General features: G+C 31.7%; 3 protein-coding genes across 3 annotated transcripts; 2 read left to right on the top strand and 1 right to left on the bottom strand.

Annotated features, from left to right (window-relative positions):
- The first annotated feature begins 114 nt into the window (after positions 1-114).
- On the top strand, positions 115-7,970 carry Taf5 (TATA-box binding protein associated factor 5). Its single transcript, XM_088271538.1, has 10 exons — positions 115-323; positions 720-919; positions 1,717-1,918; positions 2,335-2,524; positions 2,614-2,689; positions 3,566-3,703; positions 4,166-4,359; positions 4,502-4,615; positions 5,759-5,936; positions 7,689-7,970. Exons 1-10 carry the CDS (start codon positions 160-162, stop codon positions 7,898-7,900), a joined length of 1,668 nt encoding a protein of 555 aa, XP_088127664.1. The 5' UTR covers positions 115-159; the 3' UTR covers positions 7,901-7,970.
- Positions 7,971-8,357: 387 nt separating this feature from the next.
- On the bottom strand, positions 8,358-10,535 carry IntS10 (integrator complex subunit 10). The gene has a single exon (XM_088271537.1). It carries the CDS (start codon positions 10,413-10,415, stop codon positions 8,667-8,669), a length of 1,749 nt encoding a protein of 582 aa, XP_088127663.1. The 5' UTR covers positions 10,416-10,535; the 3' UTR covers positions 8,358-8,666.
- Positions 10,536-11,590: 1,055 nt separating this feature from the next.
- LOC148302493 (transmembrane protein 164) lies at positions 11,591-17,853 on the top strand. The gene is made up of 8 exons (XM_088271531.1): positions 11,591-11,691; positions 11,996-12,098; positions 12,179-12,322; positions 13,014-13,196; positions 13,374-13,490; positions 14,796-14,874; positions 14,964-15,064; positions 15,902-17,853. Exons 2-8 carry the CDS (start codon positions 12,093-12,095, stop codon positions 16,199-16,201), a joined length of 930 nt encoding a protein of 309 aa, XP_088127657.1. The 5' UTR covers positions 11,591-11,691; positions 11,996-12,092; the 3' UTR covers positions 16,202-17,853.
- Positions 17,854-20,579: the final 2,726 nt, after the last annotated feature.

The following is a 20,579-nucleotide window of genomic DNA, read 5'->3' as shown; positions in this document are numbered from 1 at the left end:
GATAACACTGCGTTATATGACGCAGTGCCCTATGCACCATTTGGGTGCAGATAAGGGTTTTATTATTATTATTATTATGATTTGCACATTTGAAAATTGGTAAAAAAATAATTTTTTTAGCATGAATTATCTACAATTCTCTACCCACTACTTATCCACATGTACATGGAGTTGATTATGAATAATCACGTGGAACATGCAAAAAGTTTGCTTGATCAATTTGGACCCGAACAGGAAGAATTTTTTCAAGATGATATAAAGAAATTCTCTCAAATCACAAATAAAAATCAAATTAATAAAGATGAACTTGCAGAAACGTTCAAGTGAGTCGATTTATCTAAATCATTCAACTAATTATTGTTTTCTTATACAGGGCAAAGAGATAGTTTGTAACGTGAATGTGATTCTTAAGAAAATCAGTTTATATACATTGAATATTTAAAATATCAAATAAGTCAAGTTATACATAATTTTTATATGTATAATATCTTTCATTGTTACATTAACACATAAATTATTCTGGTAACAAAAATTAATAGCTTTTAAAAAAAAAACATCATTTCCAAAATAAATAAATAATAATAATTAAAATATCAAATGTGATTTTATCAAATATCATGTTCTTCTGATAAACCTTATTTTTATCCTGTGCCTTTCATATGCATAAAGGACGGCATTTCCTTTTTTATTCATTTCAATAATATGCTTTTGGTTTTTAGCTCCAATAAATTTGTCATTCAAATTTCTCGCGACATATCTTCCCTTCTTAAGAGACACTTACACGAACAAAAGAATTCTTCGATTGTTTCAAATATTGTAAATAATCGACTTCACTTAGAACTGTACGAAGGAGGAGCGAGGAATAGAAAACAGATTCTTGCGACAGCCGGCGGATTGATGGGAGAAGCCACAAAACATGGTGAGTGACTGGGTCTATTCCAGCTAACAAGCTGTTTGCATAACAAATGAAGGCAGGATCACATCTAATCCATCAATGTAGGGAAATGTATTATAGTCTTAGAATCAGTTGATAATGATAAACACGTTTGGTGATGTTCATTTGAAATATATAATATTTCGGTATTTGGTACAGCAAATTAATGAAAATGTCATTGAGATTCTTCTCAACTTTTTTCCGCACAGAAGTGAGTTACTATGTTAGTTTCACTATTTTATTATCCTATCGTAACCGGGAAGTATCTATTGAGAACTAAATTCAGGTGTCGGGTTGTGGTCCCGTAGTAAGTGTCGCGGACTCTTAGATCAGAGTTTCTCGGTTCGAACCCACTCTACCTCAATTTGGTACCTATTTCTTATAATGAGCCTCTTAGGCTCACAGATTTAGTATGAAATTGAAATATTTTTGTAAATAATAAAAACACAAATATTTCTGTTTAAAAAAAAAGAAAAAATAATTGCATCTTAGAAATGTGTTTTTTTTTAAAACATTTTTTTAAGACTATTGAGAAACTATGTGAAGAAGTCCGCTAATGTCACTACAATTCCAATTTTGTTTGTACGAAAAGGTTCACTTATACTATTTGTGAGGTATTGATTGATCCCAATTGTTCTCATCTAAGAAGATGTCTTCAGAAATACAATACTTTAATGCAATGGTATAGGAGTTCAAATTATTAGCTAAATCTAATGTCTGTTTACCCTTGTATATAATTCATTTGACCGCCAACATGTACAAAATGGATTAACTTTTTTTAGATAATCGTACTAAAGTATACTATGGATTATTGAAAGAGCCTGATATTCAAAGTCTCACTGTACCCGTCGAAGAAGATGACGAAGCTGAAGAAACTCCGGACAAACCAAAAAAGAAAAAAAGCAAAAAGGATCCCCTCTTTTCAAAGAAAACTAAGTCTGATCCCAACGCACCGCCAGTTGATAGAATGCCTTTACCAGATTTGTGAGTACTGGGAACTTTGTTCTTGACTATTTAAAATAATGTGTTTTTTTTATTAAAGAAAGATGTTTCTTAGTAAAAAGTATTTATGTATTTGACTTCGGTACAAATTACTTGCACATTTTAGAAAAGTGACTAAAAATTATTTGCTTCTTTAATTTTCCCTAGTCTAGTGGTTTGCATATTTGGCTAATTTTCTTGTGATTCCGGGTTTGATTTCTGATACATAAAATGTTATTCTGAACTATTTTGTACCAAGTCAAACAGCATTTTGTGGGATAAAGATAAAAAGTTCAATTAAATTTATGAAGTATAAAAAGATCCCTCAGTTTTCACGCATACCCATCTTCAGTCTTATTGTTTATTAAGTTACCGTTTTCATGTATAATTTATTAAACAATTTAAATTTTTGTCAACAGAAAAGAGACCGACAAAGTTGAAAAATCCCGGGCTCTCCGAGAAGCATCGAAAAGGGTTGCCCTTGGTCCAGATTGTTTACCATCCATCTGCTGCTACACATTATTGAACTCCTTACATAATGTGACATGTGCCGACATATCTGAGGACTCGAGTCTTCTAGCAGTCGGCTTCAGTAACTCATCCATAAAAGTACATTACTGCCTTATATGCGTATGTGTATATAAAATTGATGTAGATAAATTCAAAGGATTTTACTTATTTTTTGTGTTTTCCCCTAGGTGTGGTCTCTTACCCCAAATAAATTACGAGTTATGAAGTCTGTTGATAAGCTATCTGATATTGATAGGGAAGCTGGTAAGTTAAAAATATTATTATATGTGCATTTAATAAAAATATTATTATATATCACTTACTTCTTTCAAGAATGTCATAAATCAAAAAACTTGATTTTTCAGGAGAACGTTTTTAAAATTTTAAAATATAATAAAATGTATTAAAAATAAATATCAAGCTACTAATTGAAATTTTTACTGTGCAACAGATCTTTTTAGGTAAAATCTGAAGGTTTTTTCTCCATTTGAAAAATTATTTAGTAAATTTAAGAAAATAATTAAACAATACCTTTTCTTCAAAATGCAAAAACAACTTTTTCTGCCCTATAGCGGGTAAATATTAAGTTAAAAATATGCCGCTTTTGCTGGGATATATTACATTTTCTGGGCATTCCGAAAACATGCACAACTGAAAATTGACAATTTTTGATTTATGACGTTCTTGAAAGGAGTGAGCGATATATGACAACATGTCTTAAAAAAACACATCCATATTTGTTTCCTTGTTTAAATTCCAAAAGAGTGTTATCTGAGAAAATTAGATGAACATTACCATTTTAGAATATGTGTATATTTTTTGATATATTTGTTTTTCTTATAAAATGAGCTGTGGTTTTAAAATATTTTGGCTTTCATGCCAACACTTGGGATCGCATTACAGCATCCATCATCAGGACCGATATATGTAATATGCTGTGATTTATTTATCGTCAACTACCAAGATTACCAGTTAAAATTTTGACATACTCTAACAAGCAAACATTTTCTGTAAATATTGATTTAACAGCTGACTTTCCAGATACTCTACCTAGACAAGGATTCTACCATCCAAAATTTATAACTCTTCGATGTAAGGACACGTGACATAGGTTATTAATTTATCTATACATCTTTTTAGTGGACGTTCTGGTTCGCATGATGGACGAAAGGTTGGGAGAGACAAGTAGATCACTTCTTGGTCACTCGGGACCTGTTTATCGAGTGTCGTTTGATCCGTACAAATCTCTCCTTTTATCCTGTTCAGAGGACACTACCAGTAAGCATTTTTATTTTGTTTAAAAAAATATTGATGATGAATAGAATTGTGTAACTATGTTTGAATTTTTTTGATTAAATTATACCAGGGGCTCCCAATCTTTTTCAGCCCGCGGCGCACTTACAAGCTTAGTATTTTGTCACGGCGCCCTACATTAGTAAGCTATTTGGAATAGATATAGTGACTACATATATGTATATATATATAATATTTGTGGTTTCGGATAATGATAGACTATCGACTCACGGCGCCTGTCTTTAATTTCTATAATGGTTCCAGGACGCCGCGGCGCACACTTTGGGAACCCCTGAATAATACCATAAATCTACGTTTTTAATCATTTTATATCCAAGATTTTGAAAATCTATTTATCTCATTTTTTTATTATTGAAATTAAAACGAGGTCTTTCATATTTTGGTAGACCATGATTGATTCTTCTCATATCTCTTGTTGTTGAACAGTTCGGCTGTGGTCGTTGCATGCATGGAAGTGTTTGGTTTGCTACCGCGGACACATGTATCCCGTTTGGGACATAAGATTCTCTCCACACGGACATTACTTCGCTACAGCTTCACATGACAGGACTGCACGTCTCTGGGCCACCGACCATCATCAACCCCTGAGAATATTTGCGGGACATCTCTCTAACGTGGATGTAAGCATTTATGAATAATTTGTTATAATAGTATAATATTTACACACGGGAGAAAATGTCTGAAATATGTGTTTGTAAAAAAAACTCTATTTTTATTTAAATTCTTGAACAATCCGTAAAGCTTATTTCCTCTTTATTTTAGTGTGTCCAATTTCATCCAAATTCTAACTACGTTGCAACTGGCTCAAGTGATCGGACGGTTCGATTATGGGACTGTGTGACAGGAAACCAAGTGAGAATCATGTCGGGACATAAGGTAGGAAAATAATATTGAACTAAAATAATTAAAAACCACTTTTCAACTGACTTATGACTTTTAGTTTTATTTAATTATTTGTTAAATTATAAAATTCAGTGTCTATAATACCAACCATTTTCTGACAATATATTGTAAACGTCAGTTATTTAAAATCATTTTGTTACAGCAAAATATACACATGACCTGAAAAAAATTCACCCAAAGATCTCAATTTTTTTGGCATTTCCTAGTAAGCTAGATAATTTGCTAGAGAATCTCGCTTCGCATAACTAAAGGCTTCAGCTCACTTCACAATTGCAATAAACGCTTCAAACTTGTTTTGTGATTTATTCCTTTTTAACCTTTTAAACGCGTTAACTTTGTTCCTAAGAGACGCTCGTGCGCGCCTGTATTTCGCCGTTTTTTAAATGATTACTTTTATCATGTATTTAGTTATGAAACGATTTATTTTCCTAAACAAAAACGTTCAATAGGATTCATTGTGCCTTTTTGGTACTCTATAATACATGTGTGTCACATTATTCTTGAAATATATCGTAATATAAACAAATTAGATCGTAACATAAATAAATCAAAGCACGCATCGTGTGTCACTCTTACCCACTGGCGATGCGTAGCGTCGAGAGTGAGACAGATTTAGGGCATGATTATGGCGCGGACTAATTACCGACCGCAAGAAAAATCAGGGATCTGTTGTTTTATTTATCCTTGTGATGTTACAAATTATTAGTCAGATATTTCAACAGATGTCATAAGGCCGAGGATTGACGTATTATTTTATCCAAAGTTCCACACCATGAAAAAATTCCTCCAAGTTGAACTGAGGTTCGAAACTTGGAGCAAAGTGAAAACACAAACGCTTATGTCAGCCGCGTATGGGGCATGTCTTGTTAAAACACATACGCTTATGCGAGCCGCGTGGATCCGGTTAAGGACTAAATATAGATGTTTTAAAATCAAAATAATGTATGGCCAGAATGGTGAATTTTTCAGTGTATAAAGTCATCACTTAGTTTGGAGCTTAGCCCTGGAAATGCTCATACTTCTGTATTCCCTTCTTTAAAAAAACATCTCTTTTGATATTTAATAAATTTAATAAAATTTTAAGACTTTACTAATTCTTTAAATATCATTTTACAGTCTATCATCAATGTTATATCTTTCTCAAGTTGTGGAAGATATATAGCTACCGGGAGTGGAGGAGGACAAATCCTTATTTGGGACATTTCACAGGGACATTTGGTTGCCGAATTTGCCAGCCATTCTGCCCCTATTCACGCCTTGGCATTCAGCAGAGACGGAACTATTCTGGCTTCAGGTAATGAAATGACATGGTAGATCAACATAAAAATATGTCATCTTCATTATACAAATGAAGTATATTATAAAGATTACATTCAATAAGTAACCATATAATAATAAATAATAAAGTCAACTAAAATGTCTAGTGAATACGAGGTGTAGTAGATGGTGTAGAGGTGTGTAGAGGTAAGAATCTGCCATACGATACAGTTGGAGATCATGAGCACCAAAAAATAAAAATATTCGAGAGCGTCTGATGTTACATTATGTATCATTGTGGATATATTTTTTGTGCAAAGGGTTTTGTTTTAAATAAATACAGTCGAACTCAGTTATAACGAGGATGAAGGGACCGACTGAATTTACTCGTTATATCCGATAATAAGTTTTTTTTTTAAACATACCTATCACATGAATTATGTTATCTGGAATGGTCACATAACACAATATGTCGCAATAACAAAATTCATACAATTCACCCGTTGCACACATGTCATATTTTTCTGTCAATCTAGTTTTCCTATAAAAACTGGAAAATCCTTTGCTGCTTGAGTACAAAACCATTGTAACGTTTTCATCAAAATTCGTACGATCACACTTCCTATTTTTTTCGAGTCCGTGATGTTCTTTTTAAATGCAGATAAAAATACAATATTGACACTGAGAATGATGAAAACTTTTTATAAACTTCAACATTTTTCGCTCCATGTTCTATCTATTTCACAAATAATGAGTATTGTAGATATGTTGATAACTGTTTTTACTGACCTGCTCTAGAATTGATCGGACATTCCCCAACTCGTAATGTTTATTATACAATGTCCATAATAAGGATAGAACATACAAAATATGGAAACTATCGTAAAAATCCCCGAAACAAGCATGACTTTCAAAAACTATAAAATAGGTTATTTATTACAATAAAGTAGGTCCTTACAGACATGACAAAGCTTGCAATTTGCAAAATGCAGTTTAAACCCATTTGCGTGAATATATATTTTTTTATTGTCCGTGACAACACCAAGTTAGTACTTAGAGTCATAAACGTAATCCGATCCCGGCGGCAACGGTCTAATTGCCCGGTCGGATTTTATTGCTTAAGGTCGAAAATGTTTTAAAACATTCAAATATTTATAATGTTAAAAAAAAGACAATCTCTTTTGGCTCGCTATAGCCGAGAAGTTGCTTGTTATAACCGTGAATAAATGTCTGGAAAAATCTGAAACCAAAACGTCAACGAATGTTTCCTCGTTATATCCGAGATCTCGCCATAACCGTGCTCGTAGTAACCGAGTTCGACTGTATAATGTAAATAGTTTCGGTATAAAAATTTATTTAAAGCATTTGCAAAATATCTTTTATAATATATTATTAAACCATATCTGCTCCCTAGGTGGAGCATATGGAGTCCAGCAAATTGGGGTTAAAATAAACAAAATTATAATATACTTATACAATTTATTAAATCCCAAAAGGCAGCCCAGAGTTATGGCTATAAAATATTCATACATTATGCTCTATTACAAAGCACACCTGTCTAAACATATACATAAAAAAATACAAGAATCTCACTTGTACATGTGGCTGCTAGAAATACATAGTTATGTACCAGATTGCATATTTTTAAATAATTGGAGCTATGCAATCATAATATTCACCATTTTAATACATTATTATAGTAGTACTGCATGACGGCCACACTGTTTGACTAAATAAAACCCTATTTACCCCGTACATTGTTCTAACCGCTTCTATAATTTTTTCTCAGGTTCCCTCGACTGTACACTAAAATTATGGGACTTTAACCTCCTAAATGAGGAAATGGCAAATGAAGAAAATAATGGGTCCCACAATCCAGATGTTAAAATAGGAGACAGGTATCTGTTGAGGTCATACGCCACCAAGAGTTCTCCCATTATATCCGTACATTTTACGAGAAGAAACCTACTTCTGGCCATTGGAATGTATGAATTCTCTTAAGGATCATCGAATCATATTATTTACACTAATACATATTTTGATATATTGTACAATAAAAAATTAAGTATTATATTGTGTTTTTATGAAATTAATGTGGCATAAATTTAAAAAAAAAAACTTTTATAATGTATTCATAAATTTTAAGTAATTTATGATAAAAATCCATATATGTATGCAGAATAATTTTAGGTCCAGTCTCAGTGAAAATTATTATTTGGTCCGCTAGCGACTTATTTTCAAACAATGTTTGTTTACAAGTGAATTTTTTTAAATTAAATATATCATGCTGATTGATTCGGTTGTCTAGAAAGTATTCAAACAGTGATATAATTTAAACATGTTTCAATATTGTAACAAACTTTGTAGTGGAAAGACAACAATGTTTATTTAGTAAAAATAAACAATATATTAAATAAGATATTTCAAATGGGTAGCATTTGTGAATGATATACTTCTGTCACGAATGCTGGTTTTTATTATTATTTTAAGCACAGGGTTACAAGAATGTCAAACACCTTGTACCTAAAAATAGTTTATTATATTATACTATTTTACATTACAAATATGCATTACTTATTAAAATAGATTATGCTACTTTATTAACTTTTCACAAGTACATATATACATTCATTGAACATTGTAACTTTTTTGGCTCCGATATTATTGTTTTTTTGTTGTTATTATTAAATAAGATATACAGATATACGAATAAAAAAAAGACATTTCTTATTCATTGACTTCCTATATCTGCGTAGTCATCCGTCAACTATAAGAAGCTTTGAAGTAAACTATTTCGCTCTTGAGTTATAAATTGAGTTATGAGATTAATAATCGGCTCATTACATCTGGCAACTTGCGCTCTCATCGCTTGTTTAATATCTTCTTTGACACCTTTGTCTGCACCTCGGGTTCCTATTCTTCTTTGTCCTAGATGTTGTTGAGCATTTGGAAGAATGTCGAGTACAATACTGCCACCCTCTTCGCTCCACAAATACATCAATTCTTCAAGAATATCAATGTTAATGATGTACGATTGGAAAAGTGGGTAATGAAAAACGCCACGTTGCCGAATCGCCTCCAAAAGTCGCAATAATAATGCCTCTTCTTGAGGCCAGTCTAACTGCAATAGTACAATCATATTTCCCGCAGCTAGGTCACTGATACTTCCTACTGCTTTAATGGAATGCAATAAAATCTTGGCACAGTAATGAACGATGGCGGATTTTGTGAGAGGAAGGAAGTGTAGATGCCTATGAGTTCCCCCGACAATCAGACACGGTTCTAATTGTCCTTCCACAATTGGCATTTGGGTGAAAGCGGATAAAACGTGTTCGAGACAGGTAGAGTATTGGGACTGGCAATATGTAACCGAAGCTCGAGTCAAGCTAGCGGCAAGATTGATGTCTGTCGGTGGTGGTAGAGCTTCTTCGAACCTGCCTTTAAATAAAGCTATTTCCTCCATGAATGTACCCTGCCAAGGTTTTACTTGCAGCTGGTTTGCTAACTTCAAAAATTCTCTTTTAAGAATTTCATTAGAATGTAATAGTTCCCAACAGTTGGCGGCGACCAGAAATATGTTAGATGCGGCTCCCGTAATCTCTATTTCCCCTTTCCGTCTCTTGGACAGCGGTAGATCAGGATCGGAGAAAGCTTCCAACAGGATCAAGTTACCTCTGTTAGCATTGTGTTCATGAAGCGCGCGAAGAAGGTGGATTGTTCCGCAATACATAGCTTGTCTGCAGTCATCATCACTCCGGTGAGGTAACAGTTTCTGGAAGTAGTTATCTTTACTTAAACTGTTAGCGTAAGTAATTAGATAGCTGTCCCATCCTAACTGCTTTCCAGTCAGTTCCAAAACATCAAACAACTTCTGCCAAGGTTCTATTATGTCATTTTCTTTTCCCTCGTACAGATAAGTGTTATAAAAGTCGATCGCTCTCACTAGAAGTCGAACCAGGAGTCGAGGTGACTGGGGTGTTTCTAGTAAAGGCAGTGTTTCTACTACCAGTAATCTCGCGTAGCAGTTTTCTGAACTATGTTTTTCAGCACTCAACAGTGTTTCTACTAAACGCCCTCCGTGGGTAGCTACAGCGCTCGGAAACCTTTTTAATAGTAACAGGAGAAGTCGACAATGTTCCATAGTATCTTCACTATGTTCCGCACTAGCCAATAATATTTTATGCTGCACTTCCGGGGATATTCTTTGAAACATCTGAGATAAAAATACATTTTCTGGACCCTTCAATGATGCTGTTATGGCATCAATTTCTGGCCAAAGTTGATTTGAAATTTGCGGAGAGTTAATTAACACGCTAAAGCAATCTGCGCATTCTTGTAATCGGCCGGCAGCTTTCTCCATCATATAAGCTTCAAAGAGCACATTAAAATTAGTCGGAAATAGCGTTTTAGCAGTTAGCATCCAGGCTTTTGCTGCAAATGGATCAGTTTTCAAATCTTCCTTTGCCCTCATAATTATGTATTCTTCATCACTTAACTCTTTACTTGATAAAGACATTTTAAGGAATAAAAATAAAACTTGTTATTTATAACTCAATAACTTATTTATAATAACAGTAACATTTACAACATGACATATATTTGGAGGTTACGTTTGCAGCGTCCGGTGCTGTCAAATTTGTCCAACGATAATATAAAATTCTCCATAAACAAATTATTTTTTACATTGAGTACAGTCACAAGTGAACAATCAGGAATGCTAATAACCTGCGCTACAAATTTCCAAGTGAGACGATGTTATATAGGGGAGAAAGTGGACCGTTTGAATAATTTTTACTTTTATTTGACTTTGAAAGTATTTCATATTCGCGAGCATTCAATGTTCGCTATCAACTAATAACCTTGTTACACAAGTTGATCACTACAATCAGTTTTTCAAATCCGGCAGCATCCTACCTAACATCATTTTGTTTTGATAACCAACTTAAGTTATCAACATAATATAATTTTAGAGTTGGATGTCACTTTATCCGAATGAATTCGTAAATAACCAAACATTATTCATCAAATATCCATACATATATATATAAGAAAATAATGTAAGGCTGAACGAGGAAAAATTGAAAAGATTAGGAAGAGTTCTTTACGGTGGTATGGACATGTGGAGCGAATGGATGACGAGAGAATGACTAAGAAAATATGTGTCGAATGTGTGATGGAAAACAGAACGAGGACGACCGAAAAAGACTTGGCACGATCAGATCAATCAGAACCTAAAATCTGGCGGCGTCAAAAGTCTGCGTAATCGGGGGACATGTATGACTAGATGTATGGATGTGAAGAAGGCGAGGAGTGTATGTCAGGACAGAAAAGTGTGGCGTTCCATCCTCTCTGCCTACCCTTGCGGGGAAACGGCGTGATGGTAGTAGTAGTAGTAGTATTTCCTAACACTCAAAAAGATATTCGCCTTCAAAGAGAACGAGAGTAGTATTTCCTAACACTCAAAAAGATATTCGCCTTGTTGTTAAAAAAAAACAATATTTTTATAAATATTGAAACAGTTATCCAAATTGATGAGCCATGGATAAAATAAATATCCATTAAAATAAATTTAGAGAAATATTTTTACGGAAAATTTACGGAAATAAATATTTATTTGTTATTCCTCAAATACCCATCACTACTGGATCAATTTCATGTCATGGATTTTTGCAGATTTTTATCTATGCTTTTGATCAAAGTTGGTCGTCGGGATTTGTGTCAGGTGTCAAAGTATTCAGTTTTTAAATTTATTCAATTTTAAAGAATGAAGTTTTTATAACTTGACCTCTTAGGTGAAATTTCCATATACGTTTAACCGTTGTGCATATAATAAGTTATAATATACGATGCCCACCAGTTCCTTTTTTATTATCTGATAACTAATATTTTACTCTTCTCTCAATTTATTAAAATCGATAATAATATATTAACATTCCTTAGCTTTTATTCCAGATTCGAATTAAATTTTTGGAATCTGAGTTGCAGCTTTTAGACTGTATTTTTAATATGTCAAAATTTGCAAAATGATAGATCTCTCTCCTATTCCTTATTTCTTTCCAATTTACCTTACGAATAACTGAAATATCATGTTTTTAGAGCCTACGACTCAGTAAAAGGGCATATAATTCATATTGACATAATTTCTCCCGGCATAGTAAAACCATAATTGGATTATATCGCCACATATCTGACAATGCAGGTAATGTTTCATTTGATTATTGATGTCTGAAGTTTTTGACTTAAGTTGTTCAGAATTTTTAATGTATAATATTTTTTAAGGCTTCAAAAATATTTCACTGGGCTATTGGAGGGGTTAATGGTTCTGTACCTCGTAATTTTGGACCAGAATGTGCTTATTACATCACAGGAAAACAGCAAATAATTGAAACCATTATAGTTGTTTCAATATGTCTCTATGTTGCCGTAAGTATGCACTCAAACATAATATTATTCTAGTTGTGATAAATATTCAAATGTGCATTTCGGTTGTTGTATTACATTTTACCTGTCCTGAGACAGTGTTTTTTTTATGTACATATAACTAAAATAAATATAAAAAAATAGATTCTGAGATTAGTATAGTGAAAATAAAAACCTATTGTAGATGAATGACTAAGACAAATACTCATATAATTTCAGCGTAGTGATTAAAAAAAACTGTCAGATCACGTTCCGTATTTAAATTACAATATAAACAAAAGAAAAAAGTTGTAAAAATGTAATCTTGTTATATTGTTATTGATATTTCTTATAATGGAGTCGCAAAGCAATTGCTATCTTTTTAAAATTACATGATAAAATGAAAAGGTCAAGCCCTGTTAAGCCTATGATTCATTGCTTCCCATATTTTATAAGTTTATCAATAATTTATAAGTACTTATATTCAATCAGTAAATTCAATACTACAAAGTTTTTTTAAATATATTTTTTATCTTTCAAATAGTAAATTTTTGTTATCAAGTTAAATATCTATGTCATGGTGGATTAATTGTAACTGATTGAATCATTTGTATTTGATTTACCCGATTTCTGGTTTTGATTGGAAGATAATAACTGATTGAAATAATCGTGTTTTTTTTTCTGTTGGTCACATTTTGGTTACTATGTATTTTAGATTACCACCTTTCCCAAACTGGATATACCTGAAGTACAACCGCACATAAGAAAGGAACGGATTGGAAAAAGAATTCTTCTAGTGATGATGACATTGTTTTGGGGAATGGAAATAGGCTTTAAATTTTCATCTAGAACTGTGATATATCTTTTAAATCCTTGCCATGTTACCACTGCCATACAGGTGTGTATTTTAAAAACATAAATACATTGTCTAAAACCAGTGTACGTAAATTTTAACCATAAAAAGTAATGCAATTCGTCACAGATTATTATAAGTGTCCAGGATGACTATATTTATTCTGCTATAACATTTGAATTACAGGTTGAATGTTCTAATATATGAATCACATTTTTCTAGATATTTTTATTGGCAGCTCCACCGAGTAAGCTAGCAACAGGAATGTTTCGCTTTCACATAAACTATTTCAATGGCCCTCTTTTGGCCATGCTGTTACCTGAAACTGAGTCAAGAACGGTAAGAGATACTCAAACAGTTTTTATTTAACTCCATTACAATAACTAACCTATTATATTCTCTCATCCGGATCCAATGGTGCATCGGGTAATACATCAGAGTAATGCAGAATTATCTTACTTGTGCATTAAATTAAGGTAAAATAGTCTTGTAGGTCAGGTAGCAGCCCAAAGTAACAATAGTTTTATAAAACTAATAATGATGATAACAATAATTTTGGATAATTTATATAGCGCCATTTTTGTAAAATACTACCTCAAGTGTGCTTAGAATATACTAAATATTAATGATAATCTCCTGGAAATCAAGTTTGGGTCTTCTTGTTTGGTGTATTTCTTCACCATTTCGCGCTAACCCGTATGACATACGCACGAGAGAAGATATCTGTTCCAAAAATATTAAATGCATACCGGATACACTGACAAATTTTTGTCAGGTTTCATATTTGACAATATTTTGTTACAAAAAATGTATTTTTTTTGCTTCTTTATCAAAAATATGCCTGAAAATAACCCTAAGGTAGGGTGGTCAAACCTCACGCTCCTACTTTTAACCTTGGGTGCAATATGATCTTAATATGATGATAATATTTTTTTTCCTTTGTTGTGTAGTATTAGCTCACTAAGCTACTGTGCTCGAGGTCCCAGGATCGATTTCCAGGGGTGGTAAAAAAAAGATTTGTCATACTACATAATATTTATTTAATATCGCCCTGAACTGGTATCTGAAGCCCAGGACTAAAGGTTTTTTCCCTCATGTTATTCAAAATAAAACTACATCAATACGATGCAGTTCCATATGCATTGTTGGGTAAGAATTAGAAAAATAACAACAATGATTTTGGATCATTTGTATAGCACCATTTTCATAAAATATCATTAAAGTAAAAATCTGTAATAAAACTTTAATGGAAAAAATTATAAATATAATTTATGAATAAATGCACTTTTACTTTTTTTATTATTATTATTTATTTTATCTAGTAAGATGGCAGTTTATATAGCTGATCAAAGCGTGAGATATTTATTTATCAGCTGATTCCTTTAATTTTTCAACAGTTTATACATAAACAGACAGAATTTATATTCTACCCTTGTGTTAAAGCATAGCTTTTATTTAAAGTAATAACTAAACATTTAATTTATAACCTAACGTATTATTATATATTTATAATTCAATGATTAATAAAATGTGGAATGGTTATCATAAAGATGTAGAGAGAGTTAAAACCAGGTTTTGCTCCATGTGTATGGTATTTCTTCGAGGTACAAATATAATATTCCTTTTGTTTTTTTTTGTTGTCAGATTGGAGCAGAGGCCGCTCTGTATTGGATTCAACACGGAATGATGCTAGTGATACCTTATTACCTACTTCGATTAGGAGGTGCAGTATAAATACAGATTGCTTATTATTCATTAATTTTAATTTTCACTAATTATTTTAATAATTAATAACTTTGTAATTTATTCTAGGTGCCTATAATTTATCCAAGGTGACAGATTTCAAGTGGGAATTATTCAGCTATAGTGTTAACCTTTTGTATCACTTTATAATACTTCAAGGTTTTGCCATTGTAAGTATATCGGCACTCAAAATTTAAAGCAAAACAGATTTATATAATATGTAACTTTATTTACTTGAGCATTACAGTAAGCCATTGGTAGTTAGTTAACATACCGTTATCAGTTAACTGGTAATTGACTTACAGTTTTGTGTACAAGTGTACCTGTGTCATGACGAATAAATAGACAAAATTTTCATATATTTAAGTTTTTTGGGCATAATCTGTGTTTAGTCAAAATACTTGCTTTTCATACAAAACAAAAAAAGTTTATGAAGTTAGAGATTACAAATTAAAATTATTTATTCATAACAATCATTGATTCATTAAAGTAAATAAAATATACAAGAAAAACCTACAGACATTCAATTTTACTCATGTGTAAAAAGTGACAATACTAATAAGATAATATAGAAACATTTAAGGTTAAAAAGAAGCATCCAACTCTTATTAACTCTGTGTCCATTACTTATAAGAAGCAACCGATTATAGTCGCTGTTCTTCAATACTAAATTAATAGTACCTTACTGTTCCTCTATTTTTTTTCCCATATACATACATATCAGGAACGTCCTTTACTCTGAGCTTCTTTACTTACATCATCTGCATCCTACCAAAGATATTCCATTCCTTGATTCAAGAATCGCGGACCCAAGATGATCAATCATCTCGCCATCATAGAATTAACAATTCGCACTAATAATTCGGTTCAATATGTTGCCTCATATGTCATTTAAATGTGGCAAAGGATTAAAAAAATAATGTTTAAATTTGCTCTTTTTAAAGCTATTAAAACTGTTTCTCTGTGTGGAGTTAGGTGTTCTTTATTGAATAGTAGTATCTTTTCAGCCGTCGCAAGTCAACCTGAACCATATGCTGTGTCCCGCTCTCAAGGACCCCTTCGAAGGGCTGTGGTACCGTGTGGCTTCCTGCTTCCACCAAGGCCTGCTGTGCCCTCTACTCTGTAAAGTATTTTGTGTGGTGGCCCCATTCTTTATTGTCAAGTTTGGTCCCACCAAAGCCAAGCCGTCGCTCGACGCAGACTTGTCACTAGTGAAAAGGGTAACTGGGAGTAAGGAATGCCCGTCTTGCAAGAAACCGTTGAATGTCTATGAAGGCAAAGGTTCTGACCACACTCACAGCGATTGATCTGATGTGAATGCAACCAAACAAGCTTGAATTATTAAAAAAAATGAAGGCTGCAATTGGTCAATCAGTGTAAGTAACGAGGGACTGAAAATAAATAATTATTTATAATTATTTTAAGCACAATAAATGGACGTTAAAAATGATTTTATAAAAATATTTTAAAAGTACATAAATACATATGTGACATTTAAAATATACAGTAAGACGTGGTTAATGCTATTTCAGTATTAAGTGTAGCATTACGATTTCCTTAAATTTTTAAATGGTATTGGTATCCTAGAAATTGCACACAATTTTGTTATTTTGATACTCGCATGCAGTCTCGCAGTGTGTTTGATATCATTGCAGTATGTGTAAAGATACACAAATTTTTCATTCAACCATTATTTTTTTAAATGTGGGTGATTTTATTATGTGTGCAAATTGTAGTTCAATTTTATGGAATATCCTTTTTAAAGTTGTGGTATACATAGTGAACTTCAACCTTGATCCGCGACACAAGCTGCATGAGATGACCCCTATTTCATTTAGCGCAGGAATTATTAAAATATATCCACTACATTAAGCGGGGTCTTTCTGTATATTTTATTTAGAAGATATCTGTAGTATCTCAACCAAATTATTTTTAGATCTGTTTTATCTTTTTCTTGGAAGAAAAAGCATTTTTCTGACCCTATAAAATGACCCTATCTTCCAAATCATAAATAGGGTCTCTTTTTGGGATTTGTTTGAATTAATTAATCAATTAATTATCAGCGAGGTATAAAAAATATGGTCCATTGTAACTGCTCATGATGATCAAACCAAGTGGCACAGTTGTAAACTCACTTTACACTTTTTGATTACTCAAACATTGTTAATATGGTATCTTAAGTCCATTAAGGAAAAAATTTACCTTACAGTGATTGACCTCTGAACCCTCCATTTGTTGTATAGCTTGTCAAGCCTAAACATTCTTAAGATAATTTTTGTTAGTATTTATCCATATTTAATATCTCACTAACAAATTCTATTCTAGGGCATGCATCATCAGTTTTACCAGTAAATAAATTCTATGAGAGATATATTATTTTGCTATTCCCTAACCAATTTCTTTTACCACTTTTATTTTCCCAATGTTAAAATTTGAAAGTACATGGTATTTATGGTTTACGTTGATGTTTCTATTACATCACTGATACCTACTTGAATATTTCTAATATAACTAGTGTGTTTTATAGTGTAAAATATTCTTAAACATTTTGACTTATTTGCTGGTAATACCTTTTCTGGTGATTTTGCATGTCCTGCTCTATGTTTTTACACTTTCAGATTGTAGTTAAATTACTCTTAAGGTACAAATTTGAAGCAATAATGTTTAGATCTGCTTCCTGTGTTCATTGAAAGGTAGCCATAGTCGTTAGTTGGTGATTTTCTTGAACAAGGACAAAAAAATGGAAACAGACTATTGTAACATAGTATTTATAGATGTATTTTAAATACATATATCTAATTTGAAAGTCGGATTCAGTACCTATGTTAGTAATATTACTTAACACTCGGGCACTCATGTGACATTGTACCAAGTACACTTAATATTTACTATTCAAAACATTGCCGTCTATTCTATTATAAGAACATTTAATTCACAAGTAGTTATTTTTAGCAAAAAATCAATAAATTCTAATTGACTGTCAATTCATAAAGGTTTGCAATTTAATATTCCTCTACGGAATGTGTTAATTATTAAACCATATTTACAAATCATTAGAACGTATATTAAGGAAAATAATAACTAAGTAAACAATAATTGCCTTATAAGACATTCTTAGCAAGCTAAACTCACTATGACTGTACTATGGCAAATCAATCAGGATCAGGTTTTTAAAATTTAAGATAAACAAGATACAAAACTGTAAAGTTTAATGGATTTTTTCAACATGTTCTGATTTCTGAATGCATTTTTAATAATGAATTTAAGTTTTTTAATTCTCTCATATAAAAAGAGGAATATGTCTACAGCCATTTTAACAAGGCTTTTCTCAAAAACAGCATGTTCTTAGACCATTCACCTGTAAGTATATGTAATAATTACAGGGGAACATGTCTGGACTATATTTACTTAAAAAATGGATTCAGGAATTAGGCAAGTATAATGAAAATGATATGTAACTCGTATTATGTATCTTGTTTTAATAAATTTAAAAAATATAGTTCTGGGTCATATTTGATTCACACACACAGACACACACGGTGTGTGTATATATATATAAATAATATATATATATATATATATATATATATATATATATATATATATATATATATATATATATATATATATATATATATATATATATCTTGTTGCATATAGGTTTACGTAGTAACTACTTAAGAAGTAAAGATTTCTGCAAAAGGACCAGACAAAGTCGTGTTTTCATGGAAATCGAGCCAATAAAAGTGCTATATTATTAATAATACTTTATTTGGAGAATGCAACTGTTAAAAGTTTTACTTTTTCCTCAATCAGTTGTTACCAGATACATAGTCAAAATATGTGATTAATGGTTTAAAATACAATTTGAATATGATTTTACGAGTTGAAATACATCCGACTATTGTTAGAAAGACTGAACATCTCCTGCTGTTATTAGAGAGCTAATTATTCATATCTACTAAATTTAATATGATATTGTAATAAGTTTTTATGTTTGATCCCATTAATTCAATTGTTAGAACTTTTCATAGCTTATTTGGTATGACGATATGAATAAAATAAAATAAGCGAGTTATAATAGGTACCTATGTATAATTTAATAAGCCCCGATTTATTATCCTAAATAGGCAATTAATGAATAGAATATTGACGGGTTTTTGTTATTTTAATTTTATTTATAATAATTTCTAATTTATTTATTGATGAATTATACATCATTTAACCTGTGTATTACTTGTATGACTTCAATTTGGCGCAATGCAGTTTTTTTATACTTAGGTTATAAGTATTATAAAAAAAAGTGAAATTGCCGCTCAATTTTTCCTACGTAATGTTATAAGCATTATTTTTCATATGAATCATTTATTTGAGAAATGATACTATTCCATCTGACTTGCCTGAGATTATCACTAACCTCCTAATGTCGGACCTTGATCAATGATTTCGAAGGCAAGAGAGATCACAGGTAATAATTAAACTAGATAGACCCCAGTCAGGTCAGTTGACTATGCAGGAAACTGCCTCAGAGCCATTAATACATTTTTGGGTAGAAATCTTCCCTCTAAGAGGGAGAGAGTTTCACTGACAGATTCCCTGACCAAGGTTCTAGTAAACGAATGGAGATAAAGGTACTAGCCAACCATATGTGATTTATTTGTTAAAATAGCACAAAAATAAAAGCAAACAATACAACACCAACAAGTGATACTTATATAGACAATATATCTCTTTTATGCTCTAATCTTTTTTTTCGATAAACCAAGTCAGCATTTCATAGTTTTGAGAAAAACTGTCTATTGTAAATTCTAAAAACGCTGCACCTTTCAATCTTTTTTGGTCAATTTTGGCCATCCGGTTTTCTTTTCCCAGCTTCAGGATGTTTCCACAGTATAAATATTATTGTATGGACAAACATACTGTACCTACCTGTATTAACATTTTCTTGTAATTTTCCTCTTAGGGTGGTATGAACCAACATGACTCTTTCTTGATTGATCTTGCAATGTGTGGAAATAAACATTTATTTATTTGTTATATAGTTTATCTCAGAATTGTATCAGATTAACTATAAAAACTTGTTACTCAAATAAATGGTCCATATGAGAACTCAAAGTTAATCTTTATATTACTTTACAAATAAGAATGTACATTCAAGTACCCGTATAGAAACAGTAGAAATTAGTTGTAGTATAAAAAAACTATTAGGATTTTTAAATAATGTAATGCACATCAAATTATACTTCTGTGTTTGATGGAGCATTTGTCTGAAAGGAAAATAAAAACATGCCTAAGTTCCTAAGCTTTATTCTAAATTGTAATCAATTCAATTCGACATCCTACACTTTGATCTGAGAATATTCTTCAAGTCTTAAAAATATGTTACTTAGTAGGCACACAACTCAAAAGGTTGTTTATTTATTAGTCAATCTTGTCGCCAAATTCACATCGGTGATGTAGTATTAAGTAATATGGTGTTTGAATAATAAGCATTTGTATAGCAAAACACATTTTGATTCCAAAAAAAAGTGGAAAAATTATTTTTTAATGGTAAAATGAAAAAAAGCAACTTGCACATAGTCCAAATATGCAGGGCAGACTGGGGATAGCAGGCCACTATTTTAGTGTTTGATTTTTAATGAAATAGCTCCAACAAATATAATTGTAGCAATTACTATTTTTCAA

This window comes from Brachycentrus maculatus, unplaced genomic scaffold (assembly GCF_059751285.1).
Source record: "Brachycentrus maculatus isolate JH-2025_06_01 unplaced genomic scaffold, ASM5975128v1 h1tg000445l, whole genome shotgun sequence".
NCBI classification, from domain to species: Eukaryota; Metazoa; Arthropoda; class Insecta; order Trichoptera; family Brachycentridae; genus Brachycentrus; species Brachycentrus maculatus.
Note: the sequence above shows the minus strand (reverse complement) of the source record. Positions and strands in the feature narration are given on the sequence as shown.